The sequence below is a fragment of the Petromyzon marinus genome, unplaced genomic scaffold (genome assembly GCF_048934315.1).
Source record: "Petromyzon marinus isolate PM22_M1 ecotype Great Lakes invasive population unplaced genomic scaffold, UKy_Petmar_22M1.pri1.0 PM_G_Scaffold_4, whole genome shotgun sequence".
Lineage (NCBI taxonomy): Eukaryota > Metazoa > Chordata > Hyperoartia > Petromyzontiformes > Petromyzontidae > Petromyzon > Petromyzon marinus.
Window position 1 is genome coordinate 3,514,231 of NW_027422983.1, and position 27,120 is coordinate 3,541,350.

At 49.7% G+C, this 27,120-nt stretch overlaps 1 protein-coding gene and 1 long non-coding RNA gene across 2 annotated transcripts; both read left to right on the forward strand.

Moving 5' to 3' along the window:
* The first annotated feature begins 2,305 nt into the window (after positions 1 to 2,305).
* On the forward strand, positions 2,306 to 10,718 carry LOC142916536 (uncharacterized). The gene is made up of 4 exons (XR_012936538.1): positions 2,306 to 2,362; positions 2,654 to 2,719; positions 6,021 to 6,065; positions 9,810 to 10,718. It is a non-coding gene; the product is annotated as an uncharacterized LOC142916536 (long non-coding RNA).
* A 4,198-nt stretch (positions 10,719 to 14,916) lies between these two features.
* LOC142916606 (uncharacterized) lies at positions 14,917 to 26,563 on the forward strand. The gene is made up of 8 exons (XM_076061751.1): positions 14,917 to 14,928; positions 15,243 to 15,308; positions 18,638 to 19,077; positions 19,655 to 19,817; positions 20,864 to 21,016; positions 21,840 to 21,992; positions 22,732 to 23,006; positions 26,423 to 26,563. Exons 3-7 carry the CDS (start codon positions 18,667 to 18,669, stop codon positions 22,992 to 22,994), a joined length of 1,143 nt encoding a protein of 380 aa, XP_075917866.1. The 5' UTR covers positions 14,917 to 14,928; positions 15,243 to 15,308; positions 18,638 to 18,666; the 3' UTR covers positions 22,995 to 23,006; positions 26,423 to 26,563.
* Positions 26,564 to 27,120: the final 557 nt, after the last annotated feature.

The window sequence follows — 27,120 nt, forward strand, 5'->3', positions numbered from 1 at the left end:
CTACACTCATCCACTGCTGATCCAGTCATGACCAAAAGTGATTGCTGATTTTAAAACCGTCGTCTCGGTTGAATTTGTGTCTGTGTCTGTATATATGGATGGCTTCGTGAACGAATCTTTGTGGATAGCCAGTCGGCTTGCAAAGTACCATCGTCTTCGAGAAATCAATTTCATGTGAACCTGTTTTATATGAGCCTTTTCCTCATCAAGACTCTGCACCATAGAGCCCAATGCATATCCGACCAGGAACACATAGCCAGTGAACTCAAGCATGTACACCAAGCTCTTAAGGCTAATGGTTACTCCGACTACACAATCCGCAAAGCTATCACTCCAACCATGAAGAAGGACCCTCTTGAGGAGCCTTTCAAAACCATCACTTTACCCTACATTGCGGGGATAACAAAAAATATCTCCAAAATCTTGAATATACACAAGATCCAGGTCCGTTTCAACACATTACATAAAATCCGTGATCTAGTTCCATCTGTAAAAGATGTGATTCCGGACATACAGTACCCTGGCGTCTATAAACTAAGTTGCCTTTGTGGTAGTAGTTACATTGGAGAAACCAAACGACATGTCTCGGACCGCATTCGTGAACACGTAGCAGACCTAAAACACGGTAGGACCAACACCTCGGCCATGGCAGATCACTGTTATAATTCAGTAGGCTCACATGACATTGACTTCTCCAAGACGGAGGTTCTTTGCAATCCATCTGGCTACCATGAGAGATTCGTTCATGAGGCTATCCACATATACAAGCACAGAGACAATTTCAACCGAGAGGAAGGAATTCTGGCTTAGCAATCATTGGAAGGATTTGATAAACCATTTCGGGTCTTAATTGATTGTTCACGCTTACGGTGGCTTTCAGACAGCATACATTAATTTTTCGTCTCCCCCCTCCTCTTTTCAAAACATAGATGGACTCGTCCTTCTAAATAAACTGCCAAATCACTCTCCGTGGAGCTAACGTTAATAAATAAATACAAACCGCCACTTCTTTCAAATGTTTCTTGCCGTTGGTGTTCACACCTGATGATGACTGCTTGTGTTACAGTCGAAACGTCGTGAGAATTTTATTATTTTATATAGTTTTTATTGTTTCCCTTCAACGTGACTTTACCGAAAGAACCAAGAATATAATTCATTGTGTGTTATGTTCGTGTTACATTTTAAACAGATAATGTTTATGTTTGCGGGACCTCTTTGGCCCAGAATTAAAATGGTGACATAGAAAGGGACGTGGCGTGAACACGTACACACACTCAGTGTACACACACAGAGTGTACACACACAGTGTAAACACACACAGTGTACACACACAGTGTACACACACTGCACACACACAGTGTACACACACAGTACACACACACAGTGTACACACACACAGAGTGTATACACAGTGTAAACACACACAGTATACACACAGTGTACACACACCGTGTAAACACACAGTACAAACACACACAGTGTAAACACACACAGTGTACACACACACATTGTACACACACACAGTATACACACACACAGTGTGCACACACACAGTGTATACACATAGTGTACACACACAGTGTACACACACACAGTGTACACACACAGTGTACGCACACAGTGTACGCACACAGACACAGTGTATACACACACAGTGTACACACACAGTGTACACACACACATTGTACACACACACACAGTGTACACACACAGTGTATACACACATTGTACACACACACAGTGTACACACACACACAGTGTACACACACACAGTGTACACACAGTGTGTGTGTACACACACACTGTGTGTACACACACAATGTATACACAATAATGTCCACGTTGTTGCTGAGTTCACCCACCCAAGGGAGGGGGCAATGGAAAATGAATCTAAATCAACTTAAACTCCATCCCTGCTCTGTGACGTCACCACTCAGCATGACCTCATCGGCATGAAGTGCCAGCGGGAGGTGTACCTCGCTAGGGACGTCATGTCACCAAGGTATTCACACTCTCCCAACCCCGTCCACGGCGTGAGCGTGACGTCACCTCCGCTTGGGTCACTGCCGATATCAATCCAGTGGCAATCCTTATTTGGGCAAAGCTACGCCCAGTGACTGGCGGTTCATTAACAATGTATTTGTTGAAGCCGTCGAGAGTTTATTGCGACGGGTTCAACAGCCACGCCCCATCCCTCGACAAATGGGCCGGGCTCATTAACATAATTTATTCAGTTACAGAGCCGCTCATTGTGGGAGGGACGTGTCCCTTACCCCGGAGGTGACGTCATGTTACCTGCTTACCCGCGTGATGTCGCGAGGTAACAGGAGGCTGCCGATCCGCGCTTGCACTGAAATCCGAGGTGAGAAATTCTCATCGTTGTGGTGGTGGTTGTTGTTGTTTACCAAGGTAGAGCCTCTCTCTCTCGTAGGGATGTCAGTTGAGTAGCAGCGAGCATTGGAATCGATGTCCAGGTTGGAACTTTACAACGCGGGGCCTAGCCACGCGGGGCCTTGCCTCCTGCCCTCGCCTGATTGCATTCACTTTAATTATCTCGCTTAAGTTTAATTTGTCTTCACCCGGCTCGCCACTTTGTAACTTTTTTTTATTGTAAATATTTACGCAGTTTTTATTTTCGTTCTTTTGTTACCAGGCCAAGCCCGCTTGAGCTGCTATACCGCTCTTGTTATCAGAAGCGATCTGCCCACAACAACACAAGGTGAGGCTTTGTCAACGTGTGTGAATGTTTTGACTTAAAACTTTGGTGACTGCAGGAATTCATTTTCTTGGTTCTTTCGGTAAAGTCACGTAGATAGAAAATAAAATAAAAATAACAGATAATAATTTTTCTTTTTTACAATGAAGCAAAAACCCCACGACGTTTCTATGGCAACATTAATGTTGAAGATGTGAGGGCTTACAGGAATATTTATGACATTTGCCCTCTCAATGCGTGCCATGACAGTGCTGTTTGCACAGTCACACATAGTCACTGTAAGATGATTTTCTTGGTCGTGTTTTTGTTTTGTTGCTTGTTGTGGTTGCACCCGATTCAAGAGCCGAATGGCTCACGGGACTATAACCAAAATAAATCAAACTGAAAATCAAAAAACTGAAACCGCGTGATGAATTTGGGAAAGTTTTTCACTGCATCTCCAAATATATATAAAAGGCAAAGTTGTGATTGTGTGTGTTGTCTGTTCAAAATGTTTAGCGTACTTCCCGACATGCAACAAACTGGAAATTTGCCATGTGGGTACTTTCCAGACTGTACACCGTGCAAACATTATACAAATACACTTTTGTGTTTTAAGGGGGGCGGGGGAGCTCAATAATGTATAGATTTTTTGCACGGCAAGTGAGCTGTGACGTCACATCTGTCACGTGCCCCTCGCACGTGGAAGCGTCACGCATTGTAGTGTAGCGGTTAGCGTTGTCTGTGTGTGTGTGTCTGTGTGTGTGTCTGTGTGTGTGTGTCTGTGTGTGTGTGTGTGGCCCGTGATCACAAATCTCTATTTAACTCCATCAAAAAAGTAACCTGCAGCGCCACACCTATTACCATCATTATGGGAAAAAACGGTGATCCAATCTCTGACCCCCAGGAACAGGTTCGCAGATTTGCTGAGCATTTCTGTGAGGTCCTGGGGGAGAGAAAATCCCTCAGCCAGGAAAACATCGTGGCATAAAGTGAGGATGACCCTGCTGAGGCTGCGGTGCCTCAAATATTGGAAGAAGTCACCCCCTGTGAGTGGCTGGCTGAGGTGCCATCTGCTGAGGAAGTATTGAAGGCGATCCGGAGTCTGAGACCAGGAAAGGCAGCGGGCAGAGATGATCTCCCAAGCGAAATGCTGAGGGAGGGTGGGGTTTGTGCACAGACTGCCCTATATGACATCATAACAACAGTCTGGACCACTGGACGGGTTCCGCAGGATTGGAAGGATGCCCTGGTGGTCCCCCTTTTTAAGAAGGGGGACCGCACAGACTGTAACAACTACAGGGGCATCTCACTCCTCAGTGTGCCGGGAAAGGTCCTGGCAAGGATTATTCAGCATCGCCTTGCCAGGCACGCTGAGGAGAGGCTTGCGGAGCCCCAATGCGGTTTCAGGAAAGGGCGGTCCTGCACAGATGCCATATTTTCTGTCCGTCTGCTACAGCAGAGGTGTAGGGAATTCCAACAAGACCTACATCTCTGCTTTATTGACCTGGTCAAGGCCTATGATACCATCAGTAGGCCTGGGCTCTGGGTCGTTCTTCGTGCTTTTGGAGTACCTGACCCTCTGCTCACGATCATTAAGGACCTTCATGATGGTGAGCGGGCCCGGGTAAAACTACGTGGCCGGGAGTCAGAGCCATTCCCTGTACACCTTGGGGTGCGACAGGGATGTCCTCTGGCTCCCACATTATTTAACATCTATTTTGACCACGTAGTTCGTGAAGCCTTCAATAGCTGTACCGGGGGAATCTCCATATGGTACAGATATAATGGGAGGCTAATCGATGCCCGGGTGCGGTCAAGGGATGGCTCCCTATTGCTCAACCACGTTATGTATGCTGAAGATTTGGTAATAGCTGCTCAGTCAGAGGAGGAGTTGGAGACGCTGCTGCTGAGACTGGAGCGTGCCACTAAGAGGTGGGGCCTTACCATCAGCCCCACCAAAACTAAGCACCTGCCTGGGTATTTTGTTCCATCGGACACTCCACCCCCACAACTCCCAATCGGTGATGGGGCAGTTGTGGAGAGAGTGGAGAGTTTTCCATATCTGGGCAGTGTGCTTATGACTGGCTCCAGTTTAACAGCAGAGGTCTCACTCCGAATCAGTCGAGCGGCAATATCTTTTCATCGGTTGCATAACGCTGTGTGGAAGCTACCTGGTCTGTCGCTCCGCACTAAGCTTCAGGTCTTCTCGGCCACGGTCATTCCCTCCCTTCTCTACGCTTGCGAAACGTGGACCCCCCTAATGGAGCATCTTTGCCGGTTAGAAACATTTAGGCTGGCCTGCCTACGATCTATCCTGGGTTTAACCAGACTGGATTGTGTGAGGATCTCACAAATCCTTGAAAGATCTGGGCAGGGTCCCATCGGTGAGCTCCTCCGGCAGGCAAGGCTGCGATGGCTGGGTCATGTAGCCCGCATGCCCAGCCACCGCATGCCGAAACAGCTTTTGTTTGGCGGGATTGAGGGGGCTAAGCGGGTGCGGCACGGGCTAGAGAAGAGATGGAGTGATGTGGTACAGGAGGACGTGGAGCTGAGTGGACTTGGCGATGACTGGTACCAGCGGTGTCAAGATCGGCCTCTGTGGAGGAGGCTCGTGAAGGATGCTACTGGGCAGTTGGAGGCAGTCGCCCTCCAACAACAACGGAGGGCGGAGGAGCGACGCTCAGAACAACGAGCGGAGCGCCGGGTGGCTAAAGCACAGCAGGTTGGCACAGTAGGGGGCACAGGTGGTGCATCAGCCAGTCATCTCAGTCAGTCGACCCGTGGCACCTGGGTCTGCCCCGTGACCTCCTGCCAGCGGGCGTTCGACACTTCACGTGGCCTCACGGTGCACATAGCCTGGCAAAAGCGTCGTGGTGACGTCACCGCCACTTAGTGGCGAATGGCGGTTGTTGTTGTGTGTGTGTCTGTGTGTGTGTGTCTGTGTGTGTGTCTGTGTGTGTGTGGAAGCGTAACGCATTGTAGTGTAGTGGTTAGCGCTACGCCGCGCTACGAACCCGGTGACCCGAGTTCGATTCCCGCTCACGGCCACCACCGGCGACGATTATTTGAACCGCTTCTGGGCCTCCCCTAGGTCGACTCAGCCTCAAACGAGTAACTGTTGCGATGTAAACATCGCCACTGGGGAGACAAAGGCGGCCGGACGTGGTGGATCCAAGTCCCGGGCGAAGCCGGGTAGTACAGCTAGTCGTGAATACATGAATGAATATAGACGTGTAAGTCACGTGTGACTGTATATATTAATTCCTCCATGGCTCGATACTGACGTGTAGATGGTGTGGATATTCTTATTTTCTGTCTGCAGCTGACGCTGGTCTGATGGAGCAAAGGCACTCAGCACAGCAGCTCGGTACGACAAGTCAACAATGCGACCAGCGTGCATACAGCACGGATCGGACTGGAAATTTGACACAGCACCAGAGAACTCACACAGGAGAGGTGCACTGTGTGTGACAAGGCATTTGCATGGCCATCAGTTCTTGAGACCCACCAGAGAACACACACAGGAGAGAAACCCTTCAAGTGCGCTGTGTGTGGGAAGGCATTTTAATGGTCATCTGCTCTTAAAACACACCAGAGAACACACACGGGAGAGAAACCCTTCAGGTGCAGTGTGTGTGGGAAGACATTTTCAGGTTCATTTGCTCTTAAAACACACCAGAGAACACACACAGGAGAGAAACCCTTCAAGTGCAGTGTGTGTGGGAAGGCATTTTTCACATTCATCTACTCTTAAAACACACCAGAGAATACACACGGGAGAGAAACCCTTCAAGTGCAGTGTGTGTGGGAAGGCATTTTCAGATTCATCTCATCTTCAAAGACACCAGAGAACACACACAGGAGAGAAACCCTTCAAGTGCAGTGTGTGTGGGAAGACATCTTCAAAGACACCAGAGAACACACACAGGAGAGAAACCCTTCAAGTGCAGTGTGTGTGGGAAGACATTTTCAGATTCATTTGCTCTTAAAACACACCAGAGAACACACACGGGAGAGAAACCCTTCAAGTGCAGTGTGTGTGGAAAGGTATTTTCACAGTCATTTGCTCTTTAAAAACACCAGAGAACACACACGGGAAAGAAACCCTTCAAATGCACTGTGTGTGGGAAGGCATTTTCAGATTCATCTCATCTTCAAAGACACCAGAGAACACACACGGGAGAGAAACCCTTCCAGTGCAGTGTGTGTGACAAGGCATTTGCATGGCCATCAGTTCTTAAGACCCACCAGAGAACTCACACAGGAGAGAAACCCTTCAGGTGCAGTGTGTGTGGGAAGGCATTTTCACGGTCATCTGCTCTTAAAATACACCAGAGAACACACACAGGAGAGAAACCCTTCAGGTGCATTTTGTGTGGGATGATGTTTGCACAGTCATCAAATCTTCAAGTACACGAGAGAACACACACGGGAGAGAAACCCTTCAAGTGCACTCTGTGCGGGAAGGCGTTTTCACAGTCACCACATCTTAAAGTACACCAGATAACACACACGGGAGAGAACCCCTTCAAGTGCAGTGTGTGTGTGAAGGCATTTTCACGGTCATCTGCTCTTAAAACACACCAGAGAACACACACAGGAGAGAAACCCTTCAGGTGCAGTGTGTGTGGGAAGACATTTTCAGATTCATCTACTCTTAAAAAACACCAGCGAACGCACACGGAAGAGAAACCCTTCAAGTGCACTTTGTGTGGGAAGACATTTTCACAGTCATCTACTCTTAAAACACACCAGAGAACACACACGGGAGAGAAACCCTTCAGGTGCAGTGTGTGTGGGAAGGCATGTGTGCGTGTACACTGTGTGTGTACACTGTGTGTGCACACACAGTGTACACACACAGTGACACAGTGACGCACACACAGTGACAGTGTACACACACAGTGACACACACACAGTGACACAGTGACACAACAACAACCGCCATTTGCTAAGTGGCGGTGACGTCACCACGACGCTTGTGCCAAGCACAGTGACACACAGTGACACAGTGACACACACATACACACAGTGTACACACACACACAGTGTACACACACACAGTGTACACACACAGTGTACACACACAGTGTATACACAATGTACACAATGTACACACACAGTGTACACACACAGTGTACACACACACAGTGTACACACACAATTTATACACACAGTGTACACATACGCAGTGTACACACACAGTGTATACACATAGTGTACACACACACAGCGTACACACATAGGGTACACACACAGTGTACACACAGTGTACACACACAGTGTACACACAGTGACACACGCACAGTGTATACACACAGTGTACACACACACAGTGTATACACACACAGTGTACACAAACAGTGTACACACACAGTGTACACATAGACACCTGGGAGCCAGAAATCTTTCTGATGGGTCAAATACTCATTTCACTCATTAAAAAGCAAATCAATTTATAACATTTTTGACATGCGTTTCTCTGGATTTTTGTTGTTATTCTGTCTCTCACTGTTCAAATAAATCTACCATTAAAATTATAGACTGATCATTTCTTTGTCAGTGGGCAAACGTACAAAATCAGCAGGGGATCAAAATATATTTTTTATTGTTTCCATTCTACGTGGTGACTTTACCGAAATAACCAAGAAGATGAATCCCTGCAGTCACGAAAGCTTTAAATAGAAATTTGAATTGCAAGTGCTTTGAGTGTGTGCACGTGCCGTGTGGAAAAAAAATGTACGATACGCTTATGGTGGATATGATTAGGTAATATCGTAGTGTCGCCATATCGCGATAACTGTCGGAGTTAAATGTTGTACAATTCTGCAAGAGCGTTCCCAACTTTGATCGCGTTGTGTGAACGGCATCATTTGGAACGAACCAACTTACCGCTTTAAATAGGGGGGGGGGGTCGCAGAGGCGGTAATATTTTTTAAATATATAAATATATACATCTACAACAGCAATACAATGACGGAGCGACCGTGACTATCACAGTAGATAATTCAGCATGTATTGTTTGAGTAAATACGATTCAAATTATGCGATGGAAGTGAAAGTATAAGATTGATAGTTTGAGCGTCAACCCTTGGCTGGGAGTGGTAGCTCCCAAGTGCCAATGGCTGACGCCTCTAGCCCGGCTCCCCAGGACGCTTCGAAACTGTTCGGAACATAACGACTCCCCACCCCCACCCCCATCCACCCTAAACTTGCACGAACAATTCCTCTCGCCCCTTAAAACTCTGAGCAGGATTGAACTCACGCGAACCGGTAAGTGGGTGTTTTGGTTTTAAAATTTTGACTACAAAAAAAATCCGGTGTTGTGTGACCCCCGTTGCGGCGGTGACACCGCAGGCTGTGGTTGCTCCCCGCCGGGGAAGGCGTCTCCTTCTCGGTAGGCAATCCAGGCCATTCAGGCCCTCCCTGGCGTCTCGGGCCTAGTCTGTCACAAAGAAAATAAATAATTATACATGCTTTGTGGAACTGTTTTCACAGTAAGATACACAGGCAGCAGTCGTAAGAATAAAGGCTGAAATACAATCGTCAGTCACAGAGGTGTTATGAAAAAGGGCCATTGCCCGATTATGCACTACAGTATTTACTTTTAAGGGCAGTGTTATTGGTAAATATGTAGGGGTTTTTTTCTCTCGTGATATACCCGTCTTTGTGTTTGTCCTCATGCTTTGGGTTTCGGGCTGTTCCACGCGAGTTTGAAGCCTTTGGTTAAACGAGGTAACACAACGACGGGTCAAGTTATCTCTTGATGCATCACAGCTGTCATAACCCGTACGGTTTACCCCGTATTCTTGTACAGAGACATTGAGTTTTCATGCCCATACGTGTGACAGCCGTTTCAATACGGGCAAAAAAACATGCTTTGGTAACATAATATTGTCTATTTGTGTTTCTACATTGTGATGGGACTCCGTAGGACGAACGTTGATATTTATAAAGACACGTGGTGGCCGATACGGTCTGAATTGATCTGTAATAAGGTAGGGGCACTGATAGGGGGTTGACAGCTACGTGGTGGTGAGTGTACTCGAAGTGAATCTCTATTTGTGTGTTTCTCTCTTGTGATGGGACTTTGTTGTTGTTGTTGTTTTAGGTGGCTGCGGGACTGTGCAACGTTGGTGAGCGGCATAGGAGCGGTGGGGGCAACATCCATTGTAGAGTACAATGTCACTACGCTCCCACGTCTGCGCTACCCTCCTCCACCAAGCCGCCACACGGACGAGCGTGGTGAAGTATGGTCAAATCACGACCCGGGGCGGCGTGGGGAGACCCTCGTCCGGCAATGGATTAACAAATTGGCTCTTACTGTTTATCTCCATATATATAAAAATATGTAAAGTTGTGATTGTGTGTGTTGTCTGTTCAAAATGTTGAGCCTACTTCCCGACATGCAACAAACTGGAAATTTGCCATGTGGGTACTTTCCAGACTGTACACCGTGCAAACATTATACAAATACACTTTTCTGTTTTTGGGGGGGGGGAGCTCAATAATGTATAGATTTTTTGCACGGCAAGTGAGCTGTGACGTCAAATCTGTCACGTGACCCTCGCACGTGGAAGCGTAACGCGTTGTAGTGTAGTGGTTAGCGTTGTCTGTGTGTGTGTGTCTGTGTGTGTGTGTCTGTGTGTGTCTGTGTGTGTGTGTGTCTGTGTGTTTTTTGTGTGTTGTGGGGAGTGATAGTGTAGCGGTTAGCGCGCTGCGCTATGAACCCGGCGACACGGGTTCGATTCCCGCTCATGGCCAACACCAGTGACGATTATCTGAACCGGTCCCGGGCCTCCCCTAGGTCGACTCAGCCTCAAATGAGTATCTGGTGCGGTGTGTAAACATCGCCACTAGGGAGACAAAGGCGGTCGGGCGTGGTGCTGGCCACCCACCCCCTCGTGTACCGTTCCGGCCTTCATAGGTGCTCGCTAACAGCACTTGCCCCTGCAGTTTATTAAGGCTACATGGGGGATCTTTGTTTTATCTTTTGTGTGTCTGTGTGTGTGTCTGTGTGTGTGTCTGTGTGTGTGTGTCTGTGTGTGTGTGTAAGCATAACGCATTGTAGTGTAGTGGTTAGCGCTACGCCGCGCTACGAACCCGGTGACCCGAGTTCGATTCCCGCTCACGGCCACCACCGGCGACGATTATTTGAACCGCTTCTGGGCCTCTCCTAGGTCGACTCAGCCTCAAACGAGTAACTGCTGTGGTGTGAACATTGCCACTGGGGAGACAAAGGCGCCCGGACGTGGTGGATCCAAGTCCCGGGCGAAGCCGGGTAGTACAGCTAGTCATGAATATATGAATGAATATAGACGTGTAAGTCACGTGTGACTGTTTATATTCATTTCTCCATGGCTCGTTACTGACGTGTAGATGGTGTGGATATTCTTATTTTCTGTCTGCAGCTGACGCTGGTCTGATGGAGCAAAGGCAGTCAGCGCAGCAGCTCGGTACGACAAGTCAACAATGTGACCAGCGTGCATACAGCACGGATCGGACTGGAAATTTGACACAGCACCAGAGAACTCGCACAGAAGAGAAACCCTTCAAGTGCACTGTGTGTGACAAAGCATTTGCATGGTCATCAGTTCTTGAGACGCACCAGAGAACACACACAGGAGAGAAACCCTTTAAGTGCAGTGTGTTTGGGAAGACATTTTCACAGTCATCTGCTCTTAAAACACACCAGAGAACACACACGGGAGTGAAACCCTTCAGGTGCACGATGTGTGGGAAGGCGTTTGCACATTCATCTCTTGTAGAACACCAGAGAGCACACACGGGAGAGAAACCCTTCAAGTGCAGTGTGTGTGGGAAGGCGTTTTCACGGTCATCTGTTGTTAAAAAACACCAGAGAACACACACAGGAGAGAAACCCTTCAGGTGCATTTTGTGCGGGATGATGTTTGCACATTCATCAAATCTTCAAGTACACGAGAGAACACACACGGGAGAGAAACCCTTCAAGTGCACTCTGTGCGGGAAGGCGTTTTCACAGTCACCACATCTTAAAGCACACCAGAGAACACATACAGGAAAGAAACCCTTCAGGTGCACTCTGCGGGTAGGCGTTTGCACATTCATAAAATCTTCAAGTACACCAGAGAACACAGAAGCATCAGAAGATCTGCAAGGAGTGGAGTCTGAAATCAGCTTGTGAAAGTCAAAGTGCCACAATAAGCCCATCCCTCATGAAACACGAACCGGAAGAAAATCCCAGCTTGGACACTTTTAAAGGTATCGAGGTGAAATATGAAGAGGTGATGGTGAAGAGGGAAGAAGTGATGGTGAATAGCGAAGAAGTGAAGGTGAAATGTGAAGATGAAGATTCAACTCCAAAATGGGACCTTCACATTGATGGAGGCAACGTGAAGCAGGAGGAGAATTCTGACTGTGAGGCAGAGCGAGGCAACTCCCAGCAGTTTGTGGAAGTGGAGGTGTGGGTGGACTTCCTCCGAGACAATCCAAAGTCAAGTGGAGACCCAGTAGATGTGTAAGCCAGAGATGATGTCGCTACAATAGACCTTTGTCACAGGCCTTTAATGACAAGAACGTGAAGTTGGACACTCAGTTTCTAGGTTCAACCTGCAGAGTAAGAGCGGCCAGTCTCTGTGGGCCCGTGGGTTGGGTAGATCTCTGACCAGGAGCGAGAGCAAAGAAGCCCCCAAGCATTCACTATTTTATAATAATTGCATTTGCTCGGTGCTTAATCGCCTCGGCAACTGGGAGTTTTGTATCTCGTCTGAAACACTCGAAGAGCATCCCCAAGTAGCAGCTGCCCCTGTGTGGCACAGGGTGGTGGCCCTGCACCGGCCTTCATTTATTATTTTTTCTGCCTGAGGACGACCGCTTGTGTTACGATCGAAAAGTCGTGATCTATTATTTTGTCTACCTACGTGACTTTACTGAAAGAACCAAAGAGTATGTGAACAAGAGGCTGTCAGTAGGAGGCGATGATTGATGTTTCATCTCAGTTGTGTAATTTGTCGCTAATGTTTAGAATTCGCCAGCATGCAATGGCCTCGTTTTGAATGACACAAAAGTATGTTTTACATCCACTGTTAAGTAGACCGTGCATATTTATTTTTTCAAATAGCTTCTTAATCAGATGTTATCTGATGCAGTACATTTCACTGCAGTAATTAAATTTTGTTAAAATGCCTGTCAATAATTCAGAATGAACACTTGTCTGATTTTGTGTGTACATGCATCATTTTATTTATAAGGGTCAAACATTGAATAAGTTACGTTAGGACAAAGTGTGTGTGTGTGTTTTGGAAGTAACCTGTACAGAGAACTCAGGTGAGACCCGTTGTTCTTGTGATACAGGTCATGAAGCATCTGGAGCAACTCATTGTCTTTGACATAGGAAGCACACTCGGATCATTCATCAGTTACAAGGCATACCACCTTAAAGTTACACGTAGAGGAGATACATTCTCTATAACACGAATTATAATTTTGTATTACGTGTTGACGTAGATTTTGTCGAACTAGGACATGAAATGCTCCTTGCTGATTCACGTCTGGATGTTCACGACCAAGGGCTGTAGCAAGCCTGACCGCCGGCGGCGCCCCTCACAACCATTTGCAGCCTTGGGCCAGGAAAGTCACGAAAAAAATTGCACACGAACGACGCCTCCACGCAAGCTCCCGATGCTCCGTCTTGAAGTTTTAAAGTGAAACAACTTTGAATTGTGTTATGTCTTGAATTGTATAATTGTATTTCTTCATTAAAAGCTTATTCATTGAAAAGGACATTTCGTGTGAATGTTCTCTCGTCGTAATTAGACGATGGCCTTGCCGGGGGTTGGGTTCGATGCGGACTTTCACCTGTTTGGGATTGCGGGATCGAGATGAGGCGACACGGAGCTGCTGGCCGTCTGCAGGTCGATTCCAACGTAATCGAACGTCTGTCCCTGCGCCTCCGTCGTTGGTACAGGGGGTGCGTGTCTCCGTTGTGGAGTTTCTGGATAATGTTTGGAATTAACACAATTTTGACCGTTACACCAACATGACCTGTGCGTTGTGAATGACGCAATGTGGTGAATGTTTCTGGGGTAGCCAGGTGTGCCTGTCGGATTTTAACCTTGAACCTCTGCAATAAATAGAGAATGTGCTACCATATTCCTGGTTCTTTCGGTAAAGTCACATAAATAGAAAACAAAAAAACAAGAAAATTGGAAAATAAATTGATGAAAAGATGCCCATTGGTCGACTGAGATGACTGTGCCCCCCACAGTGTACACACACAGTGTACACACACAGTGCACAGACACACAGTGCACAGACACACAGTGCACACACACTGCACACACACAGTGTGTGTACACACACAGTGTACACACACTGTGTGTGTACACACACACAGTGTACACACACTGTACATTCACAGTGTACACGTACACACACAGTGTGTACGTGTACACACACACAGTGCACACACAGCGTGTACGTACACAGTGTGTACACACAGTGTACACAATAGTTTCAGTTTATATATTTTGGTATACCCCTGTGAGCCATTCGGCTCTTGAATCAAGTGCAACCACAACAAACACAAAAACGAACAAGAAACACATCTTAAAGTGACTACTTTGTGTGACTGCAAACAGAAAATCCATGAATAAAAAACAGCAAAATATTCCTGAAAAAAGCACCGTACACCAACGCTGTGTGCTAAAAAATCCCAGTGGGATGCAATGTCCACGTTGTTGTTGCTGAGTTCAAGGGAGGGAGCAATGGAAAATGAATCTAAATCAACTTAAACTCCAATCCCGCTCTGTGACGTCACCACTCAGCATCACCTCATCGGCGTGAAACGCCAGGGGGAGGTGTACCTCGCCAGTGTCGTCATGTCACCAAGGTATTCACCCCACCCCGTCTACCGCGCCCTTGAGCGTGACGTCACCTCTGCCTGGGTCAACTTCCGTTATCTGTTCAAGTACAATCCTTATTTGGGCAAAGCTACGCCCGGTGACTGGTGGCTCATTAACATAATGTATTCGTGAAGGCCGTCGCGAGTTTATTGCGACGGGTTTCAGCACCCACGCCCCATCCCTCCACGTATGGGCCGGACTCATTAAAATAATTTATTTAAATTAAGACCCGCTCGTTGTGGGAGGGGAGTGTCTTGTACCACTCAAGTGACGTCACCTCCTGCTGCCGCGTGACGTCACGAGGTAACAGGAATCTGCCGCTCCGCACGTGAACTGAAATCCGAGGTGAGAAATTCTCATCGCGGTTGTGGTGGTGGTGATGGTTGTGGTGGTTGTGGTGGTTGTTGTTTACCAAGGTAGAGCCTCGCTCTCTCTCGCTCGTAGGGATGTCAGTTGAGTAGCAGTGAGCATGGGAATCGATGTCCAGGTTGGAACTTTACAACGCGGGGCCTAGCCACGCGGGGCCTTGCCTCCTGCCCTCGCCTGATTGCGTTTACTTTAATTATCTCGCTAAAGTTTAATTTGTCTTCACCCGACTCGCCACTTTGTAACCTTGTTTTATTGTAAATATTCACGCAGTTTTTATTTTTTTTCACCAGGCCAAGCCCGCTTGAGCTGCTATACCGCTTTTGTTATCAGAAGCAACCTGCCCACAACAACACAAGGTGAGGCTTTGTCAACAGCGTGGTGGTGTTCACTCTAGACACGTGGTGGTGTTCACTCTAGACGCGTGGCGGTGTTCACTCTAGACACGTGGTGGTGTTCACTCTAGACGTGTGGTGGTGTTCACTCTAGACGCGTGGCGGTGTTCACTCTAGATGCGTGGCGGTGTTCACTCTAGATGCGTGGTGGGGTTCACTCTTGACTCGGGGTGGTGTTCACCCTAGACGCGTGGCAGTGTTCACTCTATACACGTGGCGGTGTTTACTCTAGACACTTGGTGGTGTTCACTCTAGACGATTGGTGGTGTTCACTCTACATGTGTAGTGGTGTTCACTCTAGACACGTGGCGGTGTTCACTCTAGATGCGTGGTGGTGTTCACTCTAGACACGTGGTGGTGTTCACTCTAGACATGTGGCGGTGTTCACTCTAGACACGTGGCGGTGTTCACTCTAGACGCTTGGTGGTGTTCACTCTAGACGCGTGGCGGTGTTCATTCTCTACATGTCGAGGGGAGACCGGGGAATCGGGAAGGAAATCCACACAACCACGGGGAGAGAGAGAGAAACGCAGCCTCGGCTGTGTTGATTAATCCTCAATTAACTACTTGGTGGAGTGAGGAAGCATTAATACTGAGCAGGTGAAGGTGGCCAGGCGTGGGTCTGGACACACCACCACCTGTGAACCATGCCAGTGTGTGACAGTGGTGGAGCCAGTGGGGGGTGGGGTGGCACGTGCCCCCCCAACGATCCGATTGAAATCCCTCATTTTGATAGGATCATTGGGGTTTATTGGTAACGAGCTTCACTACCCAGCTTCGCCCGGGACTTGGGTTCTTGTCTTTGGTTAACTTCGCATTCCCTTCTATTTCACTGAAAAACCCTGGAAAAAATTGATGCTTGCAAGAAAGAAAAAAGCCGAAACAAATCAATTTTAGATTTAAAGCTTTCGTGACTGCTAGGATCCATACTCTTTGGTTCTATTGGGTAAAGTCACGTAGGTGAAAATAAAATAACAAAAAATCACGACGTTTCGGCCACAACACAAGCGGCCTTCATCAGGTGAAGGGACGAGACTGTCTGGAGGACAGCGCTGGAGTGGGAGAAGCCACGCTTAGAACACGACCTTTAAGCTGTGTGAGAAGAAAACACAAAGCGCCTTGACAAAGGAATTAGCATTGAAATGGCTCATTGAAATAGCTAAGTTAAAGTATACACATCCGCAGAGGTACCCCTTGACAAAGGAATTAGCATAGAATCTAGCATTGAAATAGCTGAGTGATTAGCTTGTAACTGGTCACAGATATAGCTATGTCAGTGGTTCTTAACCTTGTTGGAGGTACCGAACCCCACCAGTTTCATATGCGCATTCACCGAACCCCTCTTTAGTGAAAAATAAAATGTGATTTTTTTCAAATTCAAGACATAGATATGTTTTTTACTGGTACACAAAATGAGCCGTGCATGAACATTACCTTGTTCAAAGAAAAAAACCAACACAATGCATAAACTCACAACAAATTACATACCTGGAAATCAATGTGACTTCTGCTGTTGCCTTTGAGAGATCAGTTCAGATATGCGTGGCTTCACCTTGGCAAGTGCCACTCTCATGTCATTTTCACAGCAAAGTCTGTTCCTTTTCTTCGTTTTTATGTCCAGCATCCTCGAAAAGGATTGCTCACAAAGATATGTTGTAACAAATGGTATAAAAAAATCCAGGGCTTTCTTAGCAATAACTGGATACTTGTTCATTTGTCGACACCAAAACGTTGAGAGCGTTGTTGTTCTGAAGAGTTGCTGTTGAACCTGGCTCTGCTGAATTTCAATGATTTCGTCGAGGAATTCATCATTGACATCTGCTGTTTCAACAGCAAACGTGAACGGCTGTCTCACCCATGCTGGATATGACTCTCTTGTAGGGAAATATCCGTCGAGAGACTTTGCAAGCTCATCTAAGTGTGTGGCAATTGTTTGCTTCAGTTCCGTGGATACAGAAATATCTCCGATTCCAGACACATCTTCGATCTTACTTGCACAGTCGTCCAGAAGCGGGAAGTTTGCGAAGTTATTGTTCTCTGTTCGTCGTTTCCATAACGGTAGCTTTTTTTGAAAAGCCTTCAGGTGTTCTTCCGCTTCCATGATATTGACTCCACCACCCTGTATCTGCTGATTGAGATGATTGAGAGCTGCGAATATATCAGCCATGTACGCTAAAATGAGAATGAACTCAGGATTTTTGAAGCAATCTGCATGGCAGTGTTGGTGCTCTTGCAAAAACAGGGCTAATTCCACACGCATGGCAAAAACACGATTCAGCACCTGTCCCCGGGATAACCACCGAATATTAGAATGGAGCAGAAGTACCTCAAATTCAGAGCCCATTTCTTTACACAGCTCACTGAAGATGCGGTGCCTCAGAGCACTTTTTCGCACATAGTTCACACATTCCACCACAGTTTTTAATACTTCTGCCATTTTTGGAGGTAAGGTTTTTGTTGCCAACGCATGCCTGTGCAGAATACAATGCGTCACAATGATGTGTGGTGCATCGGCCTTTACTAGCGCACCAAAACCAGACTTTCTTCCCAGCATGACTGGAGCTCCGTCCGTACAAACTGCAGAAACCATATCCCATGAAAGATTGTTGTCTCTGAAGAAGTCATCCACAAGCTTCTTCACATCGGCTGCCTTCGTTGTTGTAAGAGGCTTACAAAATAAAAACTCTTCTTTTATCATGTCGTCTTTCACATAGCGTACAAAAACAGCAAGCTGGCTTAGATCAGAAACGTCTGTGGTTTCGTCGAGTTGAAGGCTGAATTTTGCCGGGCTTGAAATCAGATCCGCGACTACTTGAGCCAAGATGTCTTCTATTCTGTCACTGACGGTGTCATTTGAAAGGGGAATTTGGGATAATTTACCTTCGGCCGCTGTTCCGAGTATCAGATTCGCCATCTTTAATGCAGCTGGTTTCACAAGTGTTTCACCAATGGTGTGTGGCTTGCCCTGCTTTGCGATCAGGTAAGCAACTTCGTACGATGCTGTCAGGATCGGTTTGCTGCGCTGTGAACCTGGCGACCCAGGTTCGATTCCCGCTCACGGCCAACACCGGTGACCATTGTCTGAACCGGTCCTGGGGCTCCCCTAGGTCGACTCAGCCTGAAATGAGTACCCGGTGCGGTGTGTCAACATCGCCACTGGGTCGACAAAGGCGGTCGGGCGTGGTGCTGGCCACCCACCCCCTCGTGTGCCGTTCCGGCCTTCATAGGTGCTGCTCGCTGACAGCACTTGCCCCTACAGTCTGCGAAGGCTACACGGGGGATCTTTGTCTCAGCTGTGCTCAGTGCTCCGACGGTCACCTTGATGCTCCACAAGAAAGTGACGGTGGACGAGGCTGGCGGCGAGGAGGAGTGCCGTGTTGAGGATGACGATGACGGTGACAGTGAAGGCCGCGGCGGTGACGATGACCACGACGATGACGGTGACCGCGGCGGTGACGATGACCACGACGATTACGATGACCGCGACGATGACGGTGACCACGATGACGATGACCGCGACGATGATGACCACGACGATGACGATGACCGCGACGATGACGATTACCGCGACGTTGACGGTCACCACGACGACCGCGACGAGGGAGAGGCGGAGTGGTGGGAGCTCTCCGTGGGGGTCTCCATGAGGAGTGGGTGGAGGAGGAGGATGGAGCGGCATGACGTGCTGTACCACCTGCAGGCGGAGGTCTCGACGAGGGGGGGCACAACCAGCACGGTGAGAGTGGGTCGGTGAGTGGGTGGGTGGGTGGGTGAGTGAGTGGGTGGGTGGGTGAATGGGTGAGTGGGTGAGTGGTTGAGTGAGTGAGTGGGTGGGTGAATGGGTGAGTGGGTGAGTGAGTGAGTGAGTGGGTGGGTGAGTGGGTGGGTGGGTGAATGGGTGAGTGAGTGAGTGGGTGAGTGAGTGGGTGGGTGAGTGAGTGAGTGGTTGAGTCGGTGGGTGGGTGGGTGGGTGAATGGGTGAGTGAGTGAGTGAGTGGTTGAGTCGGTGGGTGGGTGAGTGAGTGGGTGAGTGGGTGGGTGAGTGGGTGAGTGAGTGAGTGAGTGGGTGGGTGAGTGGGTGGGTGGGTGAGTGGGTGAGTGAGTGAGTGAGTGGGTGGGTGAGTGGGTGGGTGGGTGGATGAGTGAGTGGGTGGGTGAGTGGGTGGGTGATTGGGTGGGTGATTGGGTGGGTGAGTGGTTGAGTAGTAGTAGCATGATAATGCTACTACTACTGATGAAAATGATGATGCTGCTGCTACTGATGATGCTACTGATGATGATGATGGTACTGATTATGATGATGCGTCTGCTAGGAGCGCTTTGTGGGATGTCGCTACCGCCACACGGTACCTCCGCTTAGAGGCGCTGCTGAGTACTGCATCCGTGTGAGAATCGTAGCTGACTACCCCCGGTGGAAGACAGGGGAGTGGTCTCCAATGTCCTGTGTCTCCTTCCCTCCACCACACAGCGCTATGGGTGAGTGGGTGCGTGGGTGGGTGAGTGGGTGGGTGTGTGAGTGGGTGAGTGAGTGGTTGAGTGGCTGGGTGAGTGAGTGGTTGAGTGAGTGAGTGGATAGGTGAGTGGTTGAGTGAGTGGGTGGGTGAGTGAATGAGGTGTGTGGGTGAGTGAGTAGGTGAGTGGGTGAGTGAGTGGGTGAGTGGGTGGGTGAGTGAGTGGTTGAGTGAGTAGGTGGGTGAGTGGGTGGGTGAGTGAGTGGGTGAGTGAGTGGGTGTGTGATTGGGTGGGTTAGTGGTTGAATAAGTGGGTGGGTGGGCGAGTGAGTGAGTGGGTGAGTGGTTGAGTGAGTGAGTGGGTGAGTGGGTGGGCGAGTGGTTGAGTGAGTGGGTGGGTGAGTGAATGAGTAGGTGTGGGGGTGAGTGGGTGTGTGAATAGGTGAGTGGGTGAGTGGGTGGTTGAGTGAGTGGATGAGTGGGTGGGTGAGTGAGTGGATGAGTGAGTGGATGAGTGGGTGGGTGAGTGAGTGGATGAGTGAGTGGGTGGGTGAGTGAGTGAGTGAGTGGGTGAGTGAGTGGGCGAGTGGTTGAGTGAGTGGGTGGGTGAGTGAATAAGTAGGTGTGTGGGTGAGTGGGTGAGTGAGTAGGTGAATGGGTGGGTGAGTGGGTGGGTGAGTGAGTGGTTGACTGAGTGGGTGGGTGAGTGGGTGGGTGGGTGAGTGAGTGAGTGGTTGACTGAGTCGGTGGGTGAGTGAGTGGGTGAGTGGTTGGGTGAGTGACTGGTTGACTGAGTGGGTGAGTGAGTGGGTGGGTGAGTGAGTGGGTGAGTGAGTGTGTGATTGGGTGAGTTGGTGGGTGAGTGGGTGGGCGAGTGGTTGAGTGAGTGGGTGGGTGAGTGAATGAGGTGTGTGAGTAGGTGAGTGGGTGGGTGAGTGAGTGAGTGGGTGGGTGAGTGAGTGAGTGAGTGGGTGAGTGAGTGAGTGTGTGAGTGAGTGGGTGGGTGAGTGGGTGGGTGAGTGGGTGGGTGAGTGAGTGGGTGGGTGTCTCTCTCCCCATGTGTCTCCCAAGCAGGTCCTCCGATCTCAGTGTGGGCCACGGGAGACGCGGTGTCCGAGGGAGACACGGCCACGCTACGCTGCGGCGTGTCGCAAAATCCAGACTCAGACCCAATTCAGTGGAGCAACCCTCACGGGCAGACACTCTACTTCCAGACCGTCAAGGGTGAGCGGCAAGCACTCTCTCTGTGTCTCTCTCTCTGTCTCTCTCTCTGTCCCTCTGTCTCTCTCTCTGTCTCTCTCTCTGTCCCTCTGTCTCTCTCTCTCTCTGTCTCTCTCTGTATCTGACCCTCTTTCTCTCTGTGTCTCTCTCTGTCTCTCTCTCTGTCTCTCTCTCTCTGTCTCTCTCTCTGTCTCTCTCTGTCTCTGCTGCTCTCTCTCTCTGTGTCTCTCTCTCGCTGTGTGTGTGTCTCTCTCTCTGTCTCTCTCTCTCTGTGTCTCTATCTCTCTGTCTCTCTCTGTGTCTCTCTCTCGCTGTGTGTCTCTCTCTCTGTGTCTCTCTCTCTGTCTCTCTGTGTCTCTCGCTCGCTGTGTGTCTCTCTCTCTGTGTCTCTCTCTCTCTGTTTCTCTCTGTGTCTCTCGCTCGCTGTGTGTCTCTCTCTCTGTCTCTCTCTGTGTCTCTCCCTCTATCCCAATGTCTCTCTCTCTCTCTGTCTCTCTCTCTGCGTCTCTCTATCCCCATGTCTCTCTCTCTCTCTCTGTCTCTCTCTGTCTCTGTGTCTCTCTGTGTTTGTCTCTCTCTCTCTGTGCCTCTTACTCTATCCCAATGTCTCTGTCTCTCTCTCTGTGTGTGTCTCTCTCTATCCCAATGTCTCTCTCTCTGGCTCTCTCTGTCTATCTCTCTGCGTCTCTCTATCCCCATCTATCTCTGTCTCTGTGTCTCTCTGTGTTTGTCTCTCTCTCTGTGTCTCTCTCTCTGTCTATCTCTCTGTGTCTCTCTCTATCCCCATGTCTCTCTCCCTGTGTCTCCCTGTCTCCCCGTGTTTCAGCCCACACGAACCCGCGTGTCTCTCTGCTGCACTGGAGCTCCACCAGGCTGGACCTCACCATCTCCTGCGTCTCCACGCTGGACCAGGGGGTCTACAGCTGCTCCCTCTTCAGCCTGGGGACCCCCATGGCTTACGCCCTGCTCACCGTCGGTGGTGAGCGACGCTCACCTCACCTCTCTCTCTCTCTACCTCAGACACACACAGAGACACACAGACACACAGACACACACAGACACACACACAGACACACACACAGACACACACACAGACACACATACACAGACAGACACACACACACAGACACACACACATAGACACACACACACAGACACACACACACAGACACACAGACACAGACAGACACACAGACAGAAACACACACAGACACATAGAGAGAGGCACACACACAGACACACACAGATACAGGCACACACACAGATACACACACACACACAGACACAACAACCGCCATTCGCCACTAAGTGGCGGTGACGTCACCACGACGCTTGTGCCAGGCCATGTGCACCCTGAGGCCACGTGAAGTGTCGAACGCCCGCTGGCAGGAGGTCACGGGGCAGACCCAGGTGCCACGGGTCGACTGACTGAGATGACTGGCTGATGCACCACCTGTGCCCCCTACTGTGCCAACCTGCTGTGCTTTAGCCACCCGGCGCTCCGCTCGTTGTTGTGAGCGTCGCTCCTCCGCCCTCCGTTGTTGTTGGATGGAGGGCGACTGCCTCCAACTGCCCAGTAGCAGTGTCCTTCACGAGCCTCCTCCACAGAGACACACACAGACACAGACACACACAGACACACATTTTAAAAGACACACAGACACACAGACAACAACCGCCATTCGCCACTAATTTCCCTTGTCTTCCTGCTCTCGCAGCCACTACCGCCACCACCATCACCACCACCACCCCCACCACCGCCCCCACCACCACCACCACCCCCCCCACCACCACCACCGCCACCACCACCCTGCCCACCTCCTGCACCTCCCCACGCTCGTGCGGGGTGACTGCGGGCGACGCGGCGACGCTCTCCGCCCCCGCCAGCGCCGTGGGCCCCTCCTCCTCCTGCTGCTCCGTGCGCTGGACGGCGACGCTGACGGCGCTGTCCCTGGCGGCCTCCCTGCTCGCGAGTTATTGACGGCCTCGCCCGGTACGCGGGAGGTCAGGGGTTAGATCCCCAGACCCTGATCACGTCTGCTGCTGCTGTATATTTTAGAGTTTGCGGTGTCTCTCATCATCATCACGGTGGCTGCGGAGTTGTTGACTGCCTCGCCTGGTACGCGGGAGGTCGAGGGTTAGATCCCCAGACCCTGATCACGTCTGCTGCTGCTGCTGTATATTTTAGAGTTTGCGGTGTCTCCCATCATCATCATCACGGTGGTTACGGAGTTGTTGACTGCCTCGCCTGCTACGCGGGAGGTCCTGCTGCTACGGCACGAACACAACATTCCCATTCTGTCCACAGTAGAGTTTGTTTTTGTGTTAAGTGGCGTAAATATATAAACGCTGTGTGGTCAAACCCGCCACCGCCTGACAGCCAATTTGTCAGGTTTAGTGTCACGTAAACAAAACGTGCCAATTAGTTACTAGTTTATAATGTAGTGTATAGAGTAGTGTTTGGTGGCGTGTATAGTGTAGTGTATAGTAGTGTATGGTGTAGTGTATAGTAGTGTATAGTGTAGTTTATAGTGTAGTGTATAGAGTAGTGTATGGTGTCGTGTATAGTGTAGTGTATAGTAGTGTATAGAGTAGTGTATGGTGTCGTGTATAGTGTAGTGTATAGTAGTGTATAGTGAAGAGTATAGCAGTGTATAGTGTAGTATATAGTGTAGTGTATAATGTAGAGTATAGTGTAGTGTATAGTAGTGTATAGTGTAGTATACTAGTTCAACACTATCCGGTTGTGTGTTGGAGAGTAAAACAACTACAACATTTACAATTATAGTTTAGTGTATAGTAGTGTAGTGTATAGTAGTGTAGTGTATAATGTAGTGTATAGTTTAGTGTATAGTATAGTGTAGTGTATAGTATAGTGTAGTATATAGTAGTGCATAGTGTAGTGGAAATTGTGTGGTATAGTAGTGTATAGTGCAATGTACAGTGTAGTGTATAGTAGTTTATAGTGTAGTGTGTAGTGTAGTTTACAGTGTAGTGTATAGTTTAGTTTATAGTGTAGTGTATAGTGTACTGTTTTGTAGTGTGTAGTCTCTAGTGTAAAGTGTAGAGTATAGTGTAGTGTATAGTGTAGTTTATAGTGTAGTGTACAGTGTAGTTTATAGTGTGTAGTGTATAGTGGTTGAGTAGTGTAGTGTATAGTGTAGTTTTTAGTGTAGTGTATAGTGGAGTGTATAGTGTAGTTTATAGTGTAGTGTACCTCCGAGCCAGAGGACATCCCTGTCATACCCAAAAGTGTACAGGGAATGGCTCCGACTCCTGGCCACGTAGTTTTGCCCGGGCCCGCTCACCATCATGAAGGTCCTTAATAATCGTGAGCAGAGGGTCAGGGACTCTGAAAGCACGAAGAACAATCCAGAGCCCAGGCCTACTGATGGTATCATAGGCCTTGACAAGGCCAATAAAGCAGAGATGTAGGTCTTGTTGGAATTCCCTACACCTCTGCTGTAGCAGGCGGACAAAATATGGCATCTTTGCAGGACCGCCCTTTCCTCAAACAGCATTGGGGCTCCGCAAGCCTCTCCTCAGCATGCCTATCGAAGCGATGTTGAATAATCCTTGAGATGCCCCTGTAGTTGTTACAGTCTGTGCGGTCCCCCTTCTTAAAGAGGGGGACCACCAGGGCATCCTTCCAATCCTGCGGAACCCGTCCAGTGGTCCAGACTGTTGTTAAGATGTCATGTAGGGCAGTCTGTGCACAAAGGCCACCCTCCCTCAGCATTTCGCTTGGGAGATCATCTCTGCCCGCTGCCTTTCCTGGTCTCAGGCTCTGGATCGCCTTCAGTACTTCCTCAACAGATGGCACCTCAGCCAGCCACTCACAGAGGGTGACTTCTTACAATATTTTAGGCATCACAGCCTCAGCAGGGTTATCCCCACTTGTCCCACATTTTCCAGGCTGAGAGATTTCCCCTCCCCCAGGGCCTCACAGAAATGCTCAGCAAATCTGCAAACCTGTTCCTGGGGGTCGGAGATTGGATCACCGTTCTTTCCCCTAATGATGGTAATAGGTATGGCGCTGCAGGTTACTTTTTTGATGGAGTTAAAGAGCGATTTGTGATCGCGGGCCATTGAGGCAGACTCCATCTCCTCAGCAACCCACAACCACCTCCCATCATTGCAGCGCCTAACGGCTCTCCGTACCTCCAAGCGAAGGCTGTGGTAAGCCTCCTCAATCTACGACATGGGATGTTGTAGCCAATGAGATTGGGCCTGTCGCTTTTTCTCAGCCAGTCTGAACACCTCCTCTGTCAGCCTGGGTCTCTGGGGAGGTCTGGACCGTTTTCCCAAATCAGCCATTGCAGCTGCATGAGCCACAGTCCTAAACGCCGCCTATTTCCCCTCGACATCAGGAGGAGTGGGGGACGATGCCAACCCCAGCCACAAGCGATGATGACATTTTCACTTGCAGCTTTCATCAGCTAGCTGAGACCATGCCACCTTAGGTTGGAATGGGGTCCTGGGTGTACACCCACTACCGGAGTGGAAAAATGGCAGGTGCATCTTACAGATGACTAGTCGATGGTCAGTGGGCAGATCAGCTCCACGGTGGGTCCTGGTGTCAAGGACATGGGCTCGCATCCGCTGGTCCGTCACTATGTAGTCCAGCAGATGTTCTTGCTTGGACCTGGCATGCATCCATGATGTTGTGTGGATGCGCCGATGCCGGAACAGCGTGTTGGTAATTACAAGCCCATTGGCTGCACAAAAATCAAGCAACCTCCTACCGTTGTTATTGAGCTGATCTGGTCCATGCCTTCCAATCACTCCAGACCAGGTGCCAGCATCATGACCAACTCGGGCATTGAAGTCACCCAACAAGATGACTCTATCCCGAGGGGCCACTTTAGCTAGCACCTGTGACAGGAGGTCATAGAAGGCATCTGACTCATTGGCCTTGCCTGCATCCCTCCAGATGTTCATCTTCGGTGGGGGCATAAGTAACTACGACCACCACTCCTCGCCTCTGGTTGATGGGAAGGCGAGCCCAAAGTAGCCTGAGGCTTACAGCTTCTCACACCTCACCGCCACGCTCCCACGCCCCCTTCATTCTTGCGTTCAGAAGAAAAGCCACACCCTGTTCTTTGGCAGTCTCCTGCCCCGAGTAGAGGACTGTCCACCCCTCATGGTAGCAGGAGCCAGAACCGGTCCACCGGACCTCCTGAATGCCACAGAGATCCAGGCGGTGCCGGTCCAGCTCCTGACAGAGGAGTGGCAGCCTCTCCTCCGCAGTGAGCGTTCGAACATTCCACGTGGCCATCCGCAGTGTTTTTTTGTTGTTTCTGTAGGTGACCCGAGGTAGGTACGTATCACCACCTTCATCACCACCTCCACCCTCATGCTAGCTAGCTACGGCGTGTCACCCTTGCCTACTTTCTCTGCTCCCTCCAGTGGCTTCGAGAGTGGCGTGCTGGCCAGGGGTCGCCACGACGACGACGACGATGGCGACGATGGCACCGTGGGGATGATGGAGCAGCACGAGGTGGAGGAGGAGGTGGAGGAGGTGTAACTGGAGGAGGAGGTGTAACTGGAGGAGGTGGAGGAGGTGTAACTGGAGGAGGTGGAGGAGGAGGTGAAGGTGGTGTAGGAGGTGGTGGAGGAGGAGTTGGAGGAGGAGGTGTAGGAGGTGGTGTAGAAGGTGGTGGAGGAGGAGGAGGAGGAGGTAGAGGAGGAGGAGGTGAAGGTGGTGTAGGAGGTGGTGGAGGAGGTGGAGGAGGAGGTGTAGGAGGTGGTGGAGGAGGAGGTGGAGGAGGAGGTGGAGGAGGAGGAGGTGAAGGTGGTGTAGGAGGTGGTGGAGGAGGAGGTGTAACTGGAGGAGGTGTAACTGGAGGAAGTGGAGGAGGAGGTGAAGGTGGTGTAGGAGGTTGTGGAGGAGGAGGTGGAGGAGGAGATGTAGGAGGTGGTGTGGGAGGTGGTGGAGGAGGAGGTGGAGGAGGAGGAGGTGGAGGAGGTGAAGGTGGTGTAGGAGGTGGTGGAGGAGGTGGAGGAGGAGGTGTAGGAGGTGGTGGAGGAGGAGGTGGAGGAGGAGGTGGAGGAGGAGGAGGTGAAGGTGGTGTAGGAGGAGGTGGAGGAGTAACTGGAGGAGGTGG